This window comes from Acipenser ruthenus, chromosome 6 (assembly GCF_902713425.1).
Source record: "Acipenser ruthenus chromosome 6, fAciRut3.2 maternal haplotype, whole genome shotgun sequence".
Classification (NCBI taxonomy): Eukaryota; Metazoa; Chordata; class Actinopteri; order Acipenseriformes; family Acipenseridae; genus Acipenser; species Acipenser ruthenus.
The window spans coordinates 10,495,348-10,513,077 of record NC_081194.1 but is presented as its reverse complement, the minus strand read 5'-3'; the positions used below and the strand labels follow the sequence as shown (position 1 = coordinate 10,513,077).

At 36.5% G+C, this 17,730-nt stretch overlaps 1 protein-coding gene across 2 annotated transcripts; it reads left to right on the top strand.

Moving 5' to 3' along the window:
* Nucleotides 1-1,163: 1,163 nt before the first annotated feature.
* On the top strand, nt 1,164-16,723 carry ogfrl1 (opioid growth factor receptor-like 1). Of its 2 annotated transcripts, XM_034016951.3 has the most exons (7): nt 1,164-1,542; nt 7,899-7,985; nt 8,362-8,440; nt 11,638-11,716; nt 12,579-12,645; nt 13,658-13,803; nt 14,161-16,723. In XM_034016951.3, exons 1-7 carry the CDS (start codon nt 1,354-1,356, stop codon nt 14,768-14,770), a joined length of 1,257 nt encoding a protein of 418 aa, XP_033872842.1. In that variant the 5' UTR covers nt 1,164-1,353; the 3' UTR covers nt 14,771-16,723. The 2 variants fall into 2 exon arrangements, with proteins under 2 accessions (XP_033872842.1, XP_033872843.1); XM_034016952.3 differs by lacking the exons at nt 1,164-1,542; nt 7,899-7,985; nt 8,362-8,440 and adding an exon at nt 9,754-11,042.
* Nucleotides 16,724-17,730: the final 1,007 nt, after the last annotated feature.

Sequence of the window (17,730 nt, the reverse complement as noted above, 5' to 3'; positions counted from 1 at the left end):
AAACTCCCACTCTGCTGATGCAGCGTGGAACTCCCAACCATTTCCTGACGTATGAACTGATTAAAGCTTCCCGCTGCTCTACTGTTGTCAAGAAACCTCGTAGACAGTCAGTGGCCACAGCAGCCTCGGCAGTAGACCAAACTGAAAGCACCAGAGTTTTAGTTTGCCAGGTAAAGCGCTGATGTCTATGCTCTTCAAACCTTCCACTGCTTCTTGTCTAACTTCTCCCACACAAACTGTGTCCTTTAAGGTAAAAAGCCAGTGGAGAAATGGTGCATCTTGCCATTATTCCAACTTTTAGACATTGCCATGTAGTGCTGAATTCTGAAGTTGAAAAAGTAAATTGCAAATCTCCAAAGTAGGCTTTCACTATATTTGTTATTGTCATGGGTACACTGAAAAAATCAAATGCTGCCCAAAGAAGTTCATGTGGCACTGAACCATATGCATTAGCCAAATCCAGGAATGTCACATGGAGCTCCTTCCTCTCCTTTTTAGCTGATTGAATTTGTTGCCAGATCACATTGATGTGTTCTATAAGCATCTTGGGAAACCTGGAATGCCTGCTTTTTGTACTGAAATGTCAATGAAGCAGTACTTTAATAAGTAAGTTGACAATCTCTGAGCAATAATGCTGAAGAAAATATTGCCTTCTACGTTTAATAGGGATATAGGGAGAAACTGACTGATGCTTCTAGAATCATTTTCTAAAGACTCCACCTGCTCGGCTCTTGGTACAACCTGTTTTTCCCATGCCACTTTCATCAATTTCCACAGGCGGAGGCCCTGCCCTACCCTGCCCTGCCCTGTATTTAAGTAAAAAGTGGCCCCTTTCTGTGTACTTTTTGTGTGGAAGGTAGGATGTGTTGACCGATCATTCAAAAGATATTGTTACATTTTGTAATGCACTGTAGCAAAAAAGTAACAATAAATCACATTTCGACATGGATTATTCTACACTCTCTCCTTTAAGAAAAAAAAACGTGTTTAAAAAAAAAAAATCCACTGTATTTCTTCTATCTTTATGGGCCATATTCGATGTTTTTCTATGACCGTTCTTCAATCGAATGTGTTTTTATTTTCAAAATTAAAACCAATAACATGTCAAACAAATCCTAAACATTTCTGCAGAATGCAATTTGCACAAAAGGGGGTGTGTTTAAACGCATTTGCTGGCGCTTCCTGTCTAAATGTCATTATCTTCTGCCATTGCATTAGACGAGCTCTGTTTCTTTCTCAGAGTTGAACTGTGTAAGTTAGCGGTCTGAAATATTGATTTTGGACGGTGCTGTGCCCTGGGCTGTTATAATATGCAGACGAAGGAGTGAGATGTGAATTGGTGCGGGGTTTTAAATGGGAAATCTGGTGGGCAGTCTGAGGTACAGGGAACCAAGTACAGTGGAGGAATGTGACTCGACCTGGGAGACAGACTCCGAGAGCGAGGAACTGCAGGAGCAACAACCCGGAGATCACCTCAACATCACGGAGCCTAGCAACGAAGCAGATTCCAAAGAAGGGGACCAGGAAAACGCCAACATACAGGTACACATCACAGTCAATGAAACTGACAGGAATTCTAAATCTTTCTCTGAGGCAAAATGGGAGGGTTAATTCTGCTTTTACGGCCAAAGTCACTGTTTTCGTTAAGCGACTATGGCTGACAGTGACCTGCCTAAGTGCTGTGTATTAGTTCTCTATCAGTAATGAAACTATAGAGGGCAGCGTTCTTTGGGGTTTATGTTTTCGCTGTGGTAAGATAATTATTTGTAAAAATACAAGCCACAACACCGGTTGACGTAACAGCCCTGTGTTGTATGAAATTGTAACATAATTGCACACGTTAACCTGAGTTAGTCGCACAGCATTTATTCTCGTCCGAGTCGCCCCAATGGGTTTAAAGTATTTTTGCAGTAAGTTAAAGATGTTTAATACCGAGTGCGAGAGCCGTTTCAAGAAAATACCATTCAAATTACTTGTGAACCTACATATTTACCATTGTGATAACGTACGTTTTTGCTTCACTGTAAATGGATCGTCTTTAGTTAAATACTTTTCACGATAGCCAGGGTAATTTTGTGTCCAAGTCTACGTCAGTACTGTTTTGTGGTTCAGAAACATGAATGGAGTTCACTGGGCTGAATTATTATTCATTTCTCTGGGGGGGACCGAACCCATTCACTGTTCGCTAGTTTGAAATTAAAATGCACAGTTATATTTTAAAAAGCTGTAGCTGCCTTTAGCCTGCATTAAACAACAAAACCATGCAAACGACTTTAAAAAAACATTAAAAAAATAATAACTAAACACTCAGAAGACCTGATTGTTTCTCATAACTGAACTAAACACATCACATTTAGGAACTTCCAAAGCCAGGTCAGAGATAGCTAAATTAAGTAGTTGCAATACTAGTAGGAAACAGTTCTAAATGTTATTCTCAGTTGTCATTTTCATTTCACAAAACACATGTAAAATAATAAAGTGTGAAATTATGGAGAAAACAGCTCTGATGCGGTAAGGAGAGACCCTTGTGTCGTTTACTGTACAGACGTATTGAACTCCACACGCTAGAATGATAACAGAAACATGCAATAGCTTTATCATGATCACCGTTTATGTATTTATTTATATATTGTTCTGATAAACAGGGCTATATAGTCCATACTCCACATTCCTTAATCCATGGTAATTGAATTCAAAAAGAAAAACAAATGATTAATCTTCAAAGTTCAAGTTGATTTAATCTTTTTATTTTATTTTACATAGGTCGTCGCATTCAATATTCAACTGCAGTGGTTTACAATGCATTAGATACCATACACTTTAAATAAAGTAAGATCCCTGTAAAAGCAGGACATTTTGAAGGGTTAAATGTTTAGTAAAATACAATGCTGTTGAGAATTTGTAGTTTCATTTAAACGTGTAAACCTTTACTGCCTTAATAAAGATGTCTAGGTATTTTCGATTTGTGGAAACCTAGTGTATGTACAGCCCTTATTGACTCCTGGTTTGGTTCCATGATTAAGAGGTGCTTGCTTGTTTTTCCCACAATCCAACAGAAACAGTGATGTGGTGCAGTGATGAGTTAATCGCTTAATACTTTAAACTAGATGAAGGGATTTAAACTCTTGTTCAGCACCCCAGCTTCTGTGAAATGTATAGCGGATCTTTAGCATATAGCGTATCTTTCTGTAGGATTTTATGGTCTATTGAAATGCATTGGATGCCCACAGTCAGAGTGAAAACATTAAAATATATATATATATATACCTGAGATTGACTGAGAAGGGACCCAAATTAGGTGAAATAAGCTGCTTTGGTTACAGTTCAAGTGTCAATGCAGATTTTACGATCAAAAAAGATTTCTGTACAGTTTTCCTTATTTCTGCCTCACTGCAGTGTCATTTTAGTGCAAAGCGAGAGCTCAAGGATGAAAAACAGAAGCAAAAGGCTTTCATGTGACCTCTCAGGCAAACACAGATTTCACTTACATTATTTTTGATTGCTACTGGATAAAGTATGTTGTACATTTCATAATTGATCTTAAAAAAACCCAAAACAAATAAGACGTACTCTTTATCCATGAGCTATAAGGAGATTTTAATATACATGTTGACATTAAATCTGATCCAAAGACTGGATATTAGATTCTCTTGATTTATACTCTGTACGTTACAGGACCCACTCACAATCGTGGACATACCTTAGGTAATTTCTAAGGGCTTTATTATTCAGAAATTGTTAACCTGTTTCTGATCACGTTTGCATTATTTTTGATGCTATACTGCATTTATCTAACAAGAGGGTGGCACATACTATTAAAACATGCAGAATACATTCCTCAACAGCAATAAGGTTTTCCAAAATAGTAAGACTATCACCACTAACCGTTCCGATGAGTTCGTTGACAACTGCACTTGATGTTGTGGCCCCAGTTAAAACTCGAACAGGTCTTTCTAAAAAAAAAAAAAAAAAAACTGCACCTTGTTATAGTGCCTTACACCTAATGAAAAGGGAGTGTTGCAAATTTGAAAGTAGATGGCAGGCTACTAAGTTGCATATTCACTATGATATTTGGGAAAAAAAACATCTGTTAAAGTACAATGAAGCCTTGAGGACAGCCAGACGTTGCTATTACTCAAATCTTATTTATGCTAATAAAAATAATCCCAGAGTGCTCTTCTCAAGTATTGACAGATTAATAAATCAGTGGCTGGCTGCATTTCCCTATGCTGATGCCTTTCCTGCTAGGTGTGAAGAATTCCTTAAGTATTTACAGAATTATTAATATTAGAGATCAAATTCCTCAAGGTGCTTCTTATTTAAATGTGCCCCCTAGACTGATTGGCTCTGTTTTGAACTCCTTCTCTGTGATTTGAATACATTAGTAATGCAGATGAAATCCTACCTGTTGATTATATCCAATTCCTACTGGATTCCTTAAAGATGGATTTTGTTTTTTGTGTAACAATGTTCTTACTATACTGAGCATCAAAAGAAACAAATAACTTCTATTTGAGCAACAAGAAACGTATCACGTATATTTGAGCATCAAACGAAACTTATCGCTTATATTTTGATAAAATTCACTAGATGTGATCGAAAAATGACAAACTCTGTTTTAGAGCAAGTGCAGGGACTTTTTATTGTGCTGATTAACACTTGACATAACGAAGACGCTGCAAAATGATCTGTCGATCTTGGGCAGGTGTTGTGACTCTTGGTTTCCCAGTTCGTGGCCTGTCATTGACAGAGTGTGTCTGGTTATACCATCTCGCCAGGTTTGAAATTGCTGGCTGTGAGCACCCAAGACGGCGAGCCACAGTACGCTGCCCTAGTCCAGCCTCAAACATACCGATTGCATGAAGGCACTGCTCTCTTGACAGATGTGGCATATTGTTTTTTTTCTGTGATTTTCTTTTATTGCTTTTACTCAAGCTTGCAATTCAGCAGTTGAAATCTTCCAATCAACTGTCTCACTAATTAGGTGATCAAGTGCATATGCTTCAGTCATAGTCAGTCAAGCGTGTCATGGTCAAGGATGAATGATCGAGTGATTAAAAAGAAACCAAAAATATTTCGTCAAATGTTCATCATTTATATACCTTATTTTTTTTCGAAAATAAATGTGTTGTAATAGTGATAAGTTTCTTTTGATGCTCGATTATATAATAAATAGATCTCTGTCAACAGGAATAGTTGCTGCTTTCAAAACTGCTTTGGTTAAGCCACTACTCAAAAAGTCTAACTTAGATTCAACTGATTTCAGACCAATTTCTAACTTGCCTTCCTTAGCTAAAGTTCTTGAAAAGGTAGTAGTCAAACAACTTAACATATATCTGGATAATAGCAGTGTCCTTGAAAAATTTCAGCTAGGGTTTCGATCTGCTCATAGTACAGAGACTGCCCTTGTCAGAGTGGTAAATGACTTACTGATGAGTGTTGACTCTAATTTCATATCCATTTTAGTTCTTCTAGACCTCAGTGCTGCAGTTGATACTGTGGGTCATGTTATTTTGATTGATTGTCTCAAAAGCTGGGTTGGCCTGACTGTTCTTAACTGGTTTAAGTCATATCTAACTAACAGACAGTACTTTGTTTCTTTAGGGGAGTCTGTATCAGGATTATCTCCTAGTACTTGCGGTGTCCCCCAGGGCTCTATTCTTGGTTCAATATTATATTCTTTATATATGCTGCCACTGGGGGAAATCATTTGTAAACATAGTATAAACTTTCACTGTTATGCCAATGACACCACTGCTAGTCTTACTACAGTGTCTTGCTGACATCAAAAGTTGAATGTCTAAAAGATTTTTGCAATTAAACTCAAATAAGACAAAAGTTTTGCTGTTAGGTTCTCAGCAACAATTAGAGCATGCAAACTCCCTAAAAAATGAAACATTGCTAAAATGAGGTATTTTCTTTCTCTGGCTGATGCAGAGAAACTAATGCAATGCTTCATTTGCTGGGCTTCCTCATCACGCCTCATCACGTTTACAGCTTGTTGAGAATGCAGCTGCTACGGTTCTCGCAAGAACAAAAAAACAGGATCATATAACTCCCGTGTTGGCCTCACTGCACTGGCTTCCAGTGCATTTTAGAATTTCTTTTAAAATCTTACTTTTAACATATAAAGCACTAAATGGCTTAGCACCAGATTACATAAGAAAGATTCTGTCCCCATATAAACCTCTGCGCACATTAAGGTCGGCTACACTGGACTTTTGTGCCTCCCAATGGTAAAATTGAAAAGGAGAGGAGAAAGTGTGTTTTGTTTTAATGCTCCCAAGCTGTGGAACTCTTTGCCTCCCTCCATTAGAGGCCCTGCTTCGGTCAGTACTTTTAAATAAAGATGAAAGACTCACTTTTATAGATTAGTTTTTTAAACCTAACCTAGATATAAAGTTGCTGGTACCTGTTTTTATCTGTTAAATTTATTTCCTTGTATTTTTTTTTTACTTATTTCCTGTGTTTTTATAATTGTCTTATCTAGATATTTACTATTATTAATACAATTGTATGTTGTTCATTTTGTGGTTTTACTGGGTTTTTTTTTTTTTTTTTTTTTTTTTTTATGATGATGATGCATACTTGAATGATGAAGCGCTTTGTGGTACCATGGTATTGGTTGGTATTCTCACATATTTCATTTCCACTATTAATATACTTTATCAATAAGTTTCAGAGCAGCGGTCCTCTACTGTACCGATCAGAATAACTCGTACAGTACAGTATCTCTGCTGGGAATGGCTCCCCATTCATTGTTTTTATTTTAAGCCCAGTCACAGATTTCCTGTGCATGAGGACATGCAGTAAACCTCGCAAAGCCAGCTAAAGCTCTGAGCCATTCTGTGTAAATAAAATATTTTGGCAGAAAACTTGACTTAAGTACAGATTTATCCTTTTCTATTTGATTAGAAAAAAGTTGGCCGTGAAAATCAAGAGTTGAAGGGTATTGTTGGAACAGTGGGATATTTCAGGGCTAAGTTATGTGGTTTGCCCTTTCCATGAATAAATGTTCTGCTCCTATGTGAATCCCTATCAAAAAGCATGCTGTGTTTGGTCAGGTGGCCATAATTCAGTTTACTGCAGTATAACCATTTCATATATTACACCTTATATTTTGTAACATTGTAACAAACTGTAAAAGGAACAAGGTCAAGTTTATTGCATGCTGAAAATAGATTTGTATTAAACATTTCTGCTTCCAAAGATTGAATAGCCAGTAGTTAACATGAACACAATCACGCTAATCAAGGACAGTGTATTGAGGGTATTCATGTGACATTACCACAGCACGACGCAGCCATACTGGCGGTCAAAAGAACCATGGTAGCTAATGCAAGAAAGGTACCACACCTTCTCACCTCCAGTCTCAGGAATTAGAAAGATATAAGAAGTGCCAGATACTGTACTTGGAATTTGTGACCCCTACTGTGCAACACCATTCTAGTTTATTTTTTCCCTTTTAAGAAAACTTACTTGCATGTTACCAATTAAGAAAATATACATAATATAATATGTATATAATATAATAATAATGATAACCTATTTTTAAAAAATATTTATACACTTAAACCGCAATTACACTTAAGTGGGTTGGTGATTCCCAGTCCTTACATAAAAATATTACTTTACCGTTAACAGAGTGCATTATACTACATTAATTATTTTACTGAACCTCAATATGAAATCATGGAACCATCAACATTTATAACATATTTAAATGCACATTACTGCAAACTGCATTCTTCTGCCTGTAGTTGTAGGCTACTTGAAAACTTGTCTACTTGAAAACTTGTCTACTTGAAAAATTGTTGTCTTGAGCCAGTAACATATCGCCAGTAACATATCGCATACAGTATTTTCTTTTTTCATACCTGTTTAAATTTGTTTTACAGAATAATGACACACGGGAATCTGCGCCCAAACTGAAGAGGAGCTTTTATGCAGCCAAAGACTTATATAAGTATCGTCATAGTTACCCTGTAAGTGTCATCAGTTGTCTTTTTGAATCCCCAGTTTTTGTGGCACATAGTTTTAAATCAGCTTTCTTTAGAGTTTTTTTTCTTTTTTCTGCAGTTGAATTGTACTATAGCTAACATTTTTGGAAATAAAGCATTCCTGTGACTTCTTGTAATAAATAATAAAATTAAAAAAAGACTTCTTGGTACTCGGCTATTCTCAAACTAAATAATACATTTTGTCAGGGAAATAGTAATGGGCCCAGAATATGCCCTTCCTTTACCAAAAATGAATTATTGCTAAAAAGATAATTTTTGCCTAGTGCCTTTCTACCCAACATTGAGAAGCCATTCTTTTGTGTTGCTGAGTATAGTTCTATATTCTGTTTTTACCTGGCAGAACTCTAAAGAACACAGACAACCTAATGAATACAGAAACCTGAGGTTCTACTTGAATACAATTCCACTGATTCCTGATGGTGAGTAGATCATTAATTTAGATGAGCGTAATCTTAAGATGAAACCAGGCTATAATAGAATGGGTATTATACAGTGATCTTGGATATATTGGAAAGGGCCAGGCCAACCACATCCTGATAATTCGGACATTATGCAGGCCCTCAGCTCCGATAGTGGTTTATTAGGGGTTAGTTCAGTGTTCCTCACTATAGAATCATTAAGGGCTGCAAAGTTATACCATAAGAAAAAAGGCATATACCCCATGTACCACTGCAGGTGCAGTGGAGACAGAGAAGTAGTTCAGAGAGACAGAAAACAACATCTCCCAGAAGGCAGTGGTATAATGAGGCCAATTGGGTATAACACATTAGTTAAGTGTACAGCTGGTTACAAATAACTAGTAAAGGCTGGTATAAATGACCAGTTCAAACAGTCCTTGGTTGGAGGTGTTTGCATGGGGTGTGGTTGCAGATACTCCTGAAGGAAATCAAGGAGGAAAAGTTGCCAAACTGTACAAAGGAAAAAACAAATATAGCCTTTAGGTGTAAGAAAGAGGAGAGCAGGAATTGGACCTCTCCTTTTATAGTTGGAGACTAAACGGGTGAAGTCACCCAAGTTAAGGTAGAACTCAGAGAAAGCTAGGTTTTTGTTTGAATTTTGTACACAGTTTGCATTTAAAGGGCCAGTCGCCCTATTGTTGTGTTTTGGACTTTGAATAAAAGAACACTTATTCACTGCATATTACGTGTCAGTAGTCTGCCTACAACCCAGAAACGCTGGAAATTGCGTGACTGCGTGAGGATAGCAGCTTAGCCGTGCTACCAAAAGGAGCGCTATGTCACACATTGTATTAATGGTGCTAGTAAAAGCTATAATGTTTAAAGTGTTACTGAACCGGCAGTAGAGTTTAAAACACAACACATTCCTTTTCCTAGCTTCCTGCTTTGTTATATCTACAACTGAAACATAATTGCGATTTTGTTTTGAATGTTTTTTTGCACATCGGGTTATGCATCAAGTCTTGCCGACCAAAATGTGTTCTGAATTCAAAACATCGGCTGCTTGAATCCAGCCTGTTCAGTCAGAAGTGTTTCATTGGTTACCAACTCCTCTCATGAAGTTAAGCATTTTGATTGATTCATCTGTCCATGTTTGCAAGGACACCGTTTCTTGACAGTTGAAGAAGTATAGTAATAGTTTTGTTAATTTATTTTCCAGTGAACCTGAAGTGTATTTGTGTTTTTTTTTCAGTTTTATAATGAACTAGATTAACCGATCATTTCTTCCAGATTTTCAGTGCTGCACTACCCCTCATCCCTGCATTCTACTTCAAGAGACCCCATGCATGAGCACAGAAGCACACGAGTCAATGCAAAACCAGCGATGGTTTACCGAAAATGAGAACCGAAGCATAAGGCTTCTGGGGAAGCAATTCCACTCCTTGGTAACCAATTGCCGTCTTTCCAATGACTCGCATGTTTTCGATGTCTCTACGTTCCTTCCTTGTAAACTTGATGTAAGATCCAGGGACACCGTGGAAGTGCAGCTTTTAAATATCTGGAATCCAGCAGCAGTAGCATATTCAAAATAAAATGCACGTTTACCATAATACTTGAGTCTTGTATAAAGGAAAATGTAACTTGAAATACATAAAAGGTGTGAGCTGTGAGCTCGATTTACTTTAACATGTTAAGGGGTTCATTTTGTTTAGTTTTGAAACATGTAGCCGTTTACCTTGTCAGAGAACTGGACTAGTTGATTCAATGAATGAAAATGTCTGTGAGGGCTTAATTCCACTGTTAGTACTTTTGAATCTGTTATCTGACTGAGAGCCCTGTAATCTTTCTTTACATTAAACCAAGGGCATGACTGAATTGGATCACCCTCCCCACCCCCATCAAACCTCTAGTCCATATGGTTTCTCTTACATTTGGGATTTGTATTTCAAACTTCAGCAAAGGCATAATAAAAATGAAATTCATTATTATATACTGACTGCTCTGATGGTTAAGTTTTCTTTCCAGGCAGACGACTTTTTTTTTTTTTTTTTTTTAAATACAAATGTTTTATTCTCTCTTGAAACATCTCATGCTTTTTATAGCCACTTCGATATTGACAAAAAAATAACACTGAGGGTTCTTTAAAGGCTTTACGTTGTTGTTGTACGCGAGTAAAGTATAAAACAAAATTATATTGCCTTCTTCCTACTGGTCAGTTTTTTTTTTTTTTTTTTAAACCACACTATTGATTCTTCATAATCTAACAATTCCATGAACCAAGTCCCAGTCATTGAACATTTACTTAATCAATAGTAAAAAAAATGCCCACAGATCCCTGTAGCTGTATAGTACAAAGAATATCGTCAAAGAAAATGACTAGCTTTCTTTAGTATTCCCATAGTATGTTACGATTTGAATGCTTTATAGTTATTGGTGGAAAACTAAGTCTCTTTGGAGTCTCAAGTTGCTTGAATGACTATCAAGTATACCTGGAACTAGGTCATTTTAAATCTGTTTATGCTGCAGAACTGCACTTTCTGTATTTTTTACTTCTTTTCTAACCATTTCACCCACCCACAAATTATTTGGATTAAAACCGAGCCCTTCATGCTGTGGAGAGCTGGTGAGAAAATGACCTTATTAACAATTAATAAAATGAATTTGAATATAGATCATCATATACAATTTCTGCTAGCCGTGCTCTGATTCCTCATAGGTACTAATTTTAGCTTTACTTGTTAGGCCCCTCTTCAATAGCATTCGAATACAAAGGAACCTAGTATAATCGCACCCCCTGTTTCAGCTATTACAGAACTGGCAATTACTGTGATGTAAGTTGTATGCTAAGCTAAGTTCTCCATAATATTTCTTTTTTATTTATTATTATGCAGAGCATTGCTCAATTTTTAAGTGATACTGGTATGTCTGTAAAATGGAAATATCTGCGTTTGTTACTCACTCCAGGGGCATTGCTGGTAGTCAATATCAGGAGATCATATAATTCACTTACTGTGCACAGATATGGAAGCACTGCATCTGCTAATCATTGCTGTAGGTGTAATCGTGTCCATGTACTTGGTCAAGTGGAAGTAGTGTCTTATTTTTACTGCAATCTGATGATCTCGCTACTGTGGGATTGCTATAACTTTAACTACATACATTTTTAATGTACGTTGAATTTTAAATTATTAATCATAGCTATTTCCCAATTCCCACAGGTATTTATGTTGAAGAAATTCTCACTAAGTGGAAAGGAGACTATGAACAACTGGAGCATAACCACACCTACATACAATGGTAATCTACAGTATCTGTCTATCTATATAGGAGTTCCATGAACTCTTTTAATGTCTGCCCTTCTGTTCCACGCAGTGCAGTCCATCACAACTGTTTCAAATGTTGCCACAGTGATCTGATTCAGTTCATCCACATTGGCAATGCATTTTAACTGTAAATAGTTTGTGTTTTGTATGAAATGTATCAAATATGGCATAGACATACATATTATTATATTAGATTAGTTTGCTTATCTGCTGTCGTGAGTGGTTAGGAGTTAACATTGTACTTTCAGTTAGATGCATTATTTCTTTTTGGCTGGGTGATGAGCGTTCTGGTTGTCCACCATTCCAAAAGGAATGCAGGTGCATTCTATTAAAATGAATGGACAGTTTATGTAGCCAAAGTGTTGTTTTGTTTCTTATTTATAAATACTAAACTACCATAATTGCTTCCAGAAAGCTCTGATTTTGGAACGAATCACAGTATCAGACGGCAGTTCATCTCGACTATGTACACTTTTACTGCTGATTAGCAAGCTGTGCAAAACGCTTGCAAACAGTGAACTCATTATTTGCTAATGAATTGCAAACAGTTTGCAGTTCCTGTACTCTTATCATAGGCAAAAAAGTGGAGAATATATATATTTTTTTTAAATTATTCACTGTAAAGACGCATTCCCTTGTGTCAGCTATGGCATTCATTTTTAAAGCCTCAATGAAATAAATTATATCCTAAAGAAGAGAGGTCTTGTTTTAATTTAATAGGCTTTCCCTTCCTGGAAAACAACTATATATTATTTATACATTTTAATACATTATACTGTGATAAAAAACTTTGAATGCCCCGGAGGTATAACCCCATCTTGTGACCTGTTTTGCAGGCTGTTTCCATTACGAGAGCAAGGTTTAAATTTTTATGCCCAAGAACTAACTCAAGATGAGATTAAGGTAATGATATCAGAGGCATGGTGTGTCTTATGTTTGCTAAAACTACCCAATACTGGACAGCCAGTATATTCTACATATATTGCCATGTGAAAATGGTGGGGAAAACGCTGCAGAGCTGACCTTCTGCATCATAAAGTCTTAACAGTTGAAAGCAAAATCAATCTGTCAGGCTGGGATCAAAACTCAGCCTAAAAGTTCAAGCAAGATGGCAGATATATTGGTGGCCACAGCATCCTTGCCATGCCAAGCGGGAATCAGCTGATCAACAGCAGGCTTTGGCTGGCACTTTGCTGCAGGGACCCCCTGTGGCAACTCCAGCCCAGCCTCTTATTGCAATTCTTAATGTAAGATGAAGGCAAATGAGTGTAAAGAATAGAGATATATAAATGTGCTTTTCTCAATAGCTTTGTACTTTTATTGATGTTACATTAAAAATAAAAGTAAGCAAATCTGATACCCCTTTTTAAAGTGGTTGTAGAAATCACAATAATTCCATAAATATTACCAGTTGTGCACTTCTGTTCTCCTATATAGATCTCAAACGTACAATTTTTAAATAGACGCATGTTACAGCAAGCATGTATTTTCATTTAAAGACATGATATCTGATCCTACATTAGGTTAAAGAAAGTTTGCTTGTCTGGAAGTACTGTTTTACTTCAGTTATTCTCACCTCAGCAGTGTTTTTGTGTCAACGCATCTTATTGGTTGCAAAGCATGTCAGTCAATAGGTGAAACAACTGGTTCATTAATGAAAGAAGGCATTGAAAGGGTGGGGACAATTTCACTGATCAAGGGCACACCTAGTGAAACACCAGATATCATGCTTTAAAATGAAAATACACTATTACACTTTGTGTTTCTTTCAAAGCCGCACATTGCTGCACATCAAATGGAAGTGCATGACAGGTAAGATTTGGGTTCGTTTTATGTTAGGTAATTGTTTTGTTAATTACAACCACTTATATAATATCTTACTTCCTTTGTGCTTTTGTATTTTTTAACCTATCAGGAATTTCAAGGCACTAGAGAAGCCAAACGACGATTTCTTGTGGCGTACACAGTGATGCTGGATTTCTTTGGATTAAAGCTGCTTGACAAAAATGGAAATGTTGCCCGTGCTGCAAACTGGCAGGATAGGTTTCAGCATCTGAATGAGTAAGTGTTGAACCAAAGCCTAAAGAAAATACAGTACAAATACAGTGGCATACAGTAGTATAGGCAAAATATAAATTTATGTCGATCTGTATTACCAATACATTTTTTAAATTGTTCAATAAGCTACTAACAACCAAACGAGCAAGATGGGCTGAATGGCCTCCTCTCGTTTGTAAACTTTCTTATGTTCTAACTCATTACTGTAAAATGTAATAGTAACTGGTGTTGTGGCAAGTGTGGAATTTAACAAGATCACTGGCATTTATCTTAGTAACTTATTTTGTGATTCAATATAGGCTACTATTTCTGATATTGATTTACCCACCCTCCTTTTAAAAAAAATATATATTTTTGTAGATCTCAACACAATTATTTACGAATCACCCGCATTTTAAAAAGCCTGGGTGAGCTGGGATTTGAGAGTTTCAAAGCCCCTCTGGTGAAGCTGTTGCTGGAGGAGGCTCTTGTTGAGGAGACCATGCCCAACATGAAGCACAGCGCCCTGGAGTACTTTGTTTACACCATACGGAACAGAAAGGAGAGAAGAGTCCTGCTGCGGTTTGCCCAGCTGCACTACCAACCTCCTGAACATTTCATCTGGGGCCCGCTGAAGAAGAGGAAACCCAGTGCCAAAATGTATTGTACTCGAGAGAAAAATACAGCCAGGGCTAAACCCACAAGGGAGGCCGTGGCAAAAAACACTGTTTCTCTGCATGCCAGCGGTGACAGCAGCACTGGGAGAACTGAAAATAACAGGAGTGACAAAACAGAGAATGAAAATCGGGCAAAAACAGCCAGCCCAGCTAGTACAGATGGGCAAGTCTGCAAAACAGAAGAGAAATCTGTTTCAGAGGGGGAGCGGGCTTCAAAGAATGGGAGAGCATCTGTTGCAAATAAACCGAAACAGGCTAGTTTCAAGAAGAAACCAGAGCAAGGGGGGAAGGTGGAAAAGCAAAATCAGAAATGAAGAAAAAACCTGTATATTGATTCGATGTCTGCGTAGTATTATTCCTCTCCTGGGCATCCCAGCAAAGGAAGGATTTTTTTTTTTCGGACAATAGGATGACTGTAGCAATACCTGTTCAATGCCTTGCACCTTTGAAAATGTGAAGACAGGCAGAAACAGTAGCTTGCAGTTACAGATCACCTGCAAAGTTTACAAAAAACACATAACCTTGCCTTTGCTGTGTGTCGTGTTGTCCGAATCTCAATGTTGTATGTTTAAACATATTGATGTGTGAATAAAATAAAATAAAAAAAAAAAACATAAAAACTATCTGGAATATGTTGAAAATAGCAATTGCTGTGCTATAGACAACACAGTATATGGAAAAGGTAACATGTTTCTTGTAAACACTGCAGGGGGTTCCGTAACACTTTAAGCTTAGATACACGCAGAAGTAAAGCCTTGTTTATAGGGCTTTGTTCATCATGTCTGGTATGTTGCTTTTTAAATGTTTGTTATAAACATTTGCTGTAGTTCTTGGTTGGCTGTTTGTTTACCTTAGTCTATTTTGTACTTTAGAAGGACCGTAACACAAAAAAATCAAGAGTAACCCTGTTTAATTGATGCTGTTGTACAGAAGAGCCCATTTTCCGTGGCTGTCTATAGTCTTCCTTAATGCTGCTTGTTTCAAGTATTACCTTAGATATATCAGCTCTGTGTAAATTTTGCTTTCTTTGCTTCAAAATAGATGCTGATTCTGAAGTAGAATTTCAATGTTTTTTTTACAGCAGTGTACCAAAATTGCCACTATGTTTATGTATTATATACTGTATATACCTGTTCTTTTATAGGAGCATATCTTTCTTTTTTTTTTTTTTTAAATATGAAGTGCCTCCTTTTTATGTGTGACATACACAGCTTAATTGAGTACAGGGAACAGCTTTGAAGAAATGTTTTCTTAACCTTTTTCCAGGTTACTGAATTCAGTATTTTGTATTTGTAGCTAACTAGATACAAACCCAGTAAAACAAAAATAATTGGGGATAGAAAGAACAACAATTTGTACTTTTCAAGTTATTTGTGATAAATAAAAGTATTTATCAAATATATGAAACATACTCCTTGCTCTTTCTATCCATAGGCCATATCTATGTGCTGTATTTACACAGGATATTTACTTATTATACTCCTCCAATAAATGTCAATAATGTCTTAGCACTTGCTGTTTTCTAAAAGCCTTTAATCTTACAGTAGGTAGTTTTAGTTCAGTGAACCTCACAGTTAAACTTTCAGAAAAGAATGACAACCCGTCTCTACAATGAAATATTTGACTAACTGCATGCAATTTATTTAGACAGTGAAAGAGGTATTTTACTTAAACCAATGATAGGTACTGAATCAAAGATGTAGTTTTAACTGGTGATACTGTATGTGAGCTTTACAGAGCATATGCAAATGTATTAGGAAGTGTAATTTTTTATTTTTTTTCTCTATTTTAAGATCTAAAATGTTCTGTTTACACTTCTGGGTTTCTTGTTTGGTTTAGAAATGAGAAAGGATACAGAGTGCTGAGTGGTGGTTTTTTGCATGTATGAGCAGCACGGATTTATGCAATACACAATCTGTCTGATTTTAAGTGAAAGTGGTGTAAAGTCAGTCATGTTAATGGTTTTTGTAGAATATAGGTTACACTTGAATTATGGTGCATCAGTGCTTAAGCCTTTGGAAAGATTTCTAGTCCATGTATGTGCCTAATCTGTATTATGTTGGTTTATTAAACACATTTACAGAATGTTGTGCACCTTTGTTGTTTTAGTACCAATACCATGTATGTGTGGTAGTAGTGGTAACCAGTTTCTGGATTTGTAAGGTGCAATAATTGTATTTTATAACTCTGTAAATGTATGGCAGAGTAATGCCAGTATTGTCAAAAATGGCAATTGTTTTATTTTATTGATTATATTAAAAAGACAAACAAAAAAAACAACTTTTATTTTTATTTTATTCATTGCTCTCTTACTTGGAATGACAACTGTTTGTGAAAGCAAATGATTAATTATGTTTTGCCCTCCAATTCATAATGTATTTCTTATGACAGTATATGAAGCAAAACGGGAAGAATTTGAAAACTGAACCTATTGAAAATGTTCCTAAATCCACATCAAAAAAAGATACAGCTCTTTACAAAACAATAGTATACTCTTAATTTCCATTCCATATAGAATATCCTGAGACAATTAAATTAAAACATGTTTGCTTGTTCTTCAATTTAGACCATCAATAAAGTAAGCATACTTACTCCCCATATGCAAAGCTAACGAAAATAAGGCAGGCTACTTCCAAACACTGGGGTATTTCAAGGAATTACGGCAGTTTTTAAAGTAAAACTACTGTTTTACCCAGGTGATTTAAAGTAGGATCAGGAATACATTTGGGTGGTCATTACAGACAGGTAGTCTGCCTGGGCTCTAAAGAAGCTAACCCAGATAAAGTTAAACCTGTCATAATACCTAAATGAACACAGCAAGGAACACTCTAGTTTGCTTGGTATCAGACACCACACACAGTTACAAGCAGAGGTGGAAGTTCCTGATACACTTTGCAGAAGTTAAACATTTAAAAATAACATTGAAAGCTAGGGTAATAATATACTAATCTTATTTCAGTCTCCTAGCTTAGACATTGCTGATTTTCAATCTTGTTTTCATGTATTTAAAGTGAACTTACTTGGCAAACCTTTAGAATTATCATAAATTCATTTAACCCAAATCCATCTTGTTAAGCTGGTCCCAAACTGCACATCAAAGAGCTAGTACAGTGGCTCAGGTTACATGGGCATCGGTAAAGGGGCAGATTACCTGCTGTGCATGCTTAGGACGTTTTCACCTTTCTCAAGGAGGAACAAAACGGGAATGATCAATTATGCTTTTTAAGCCACTTGGGCATGTGGCTGCAATTCAGAGGGATGTGTTCTGTCAGCG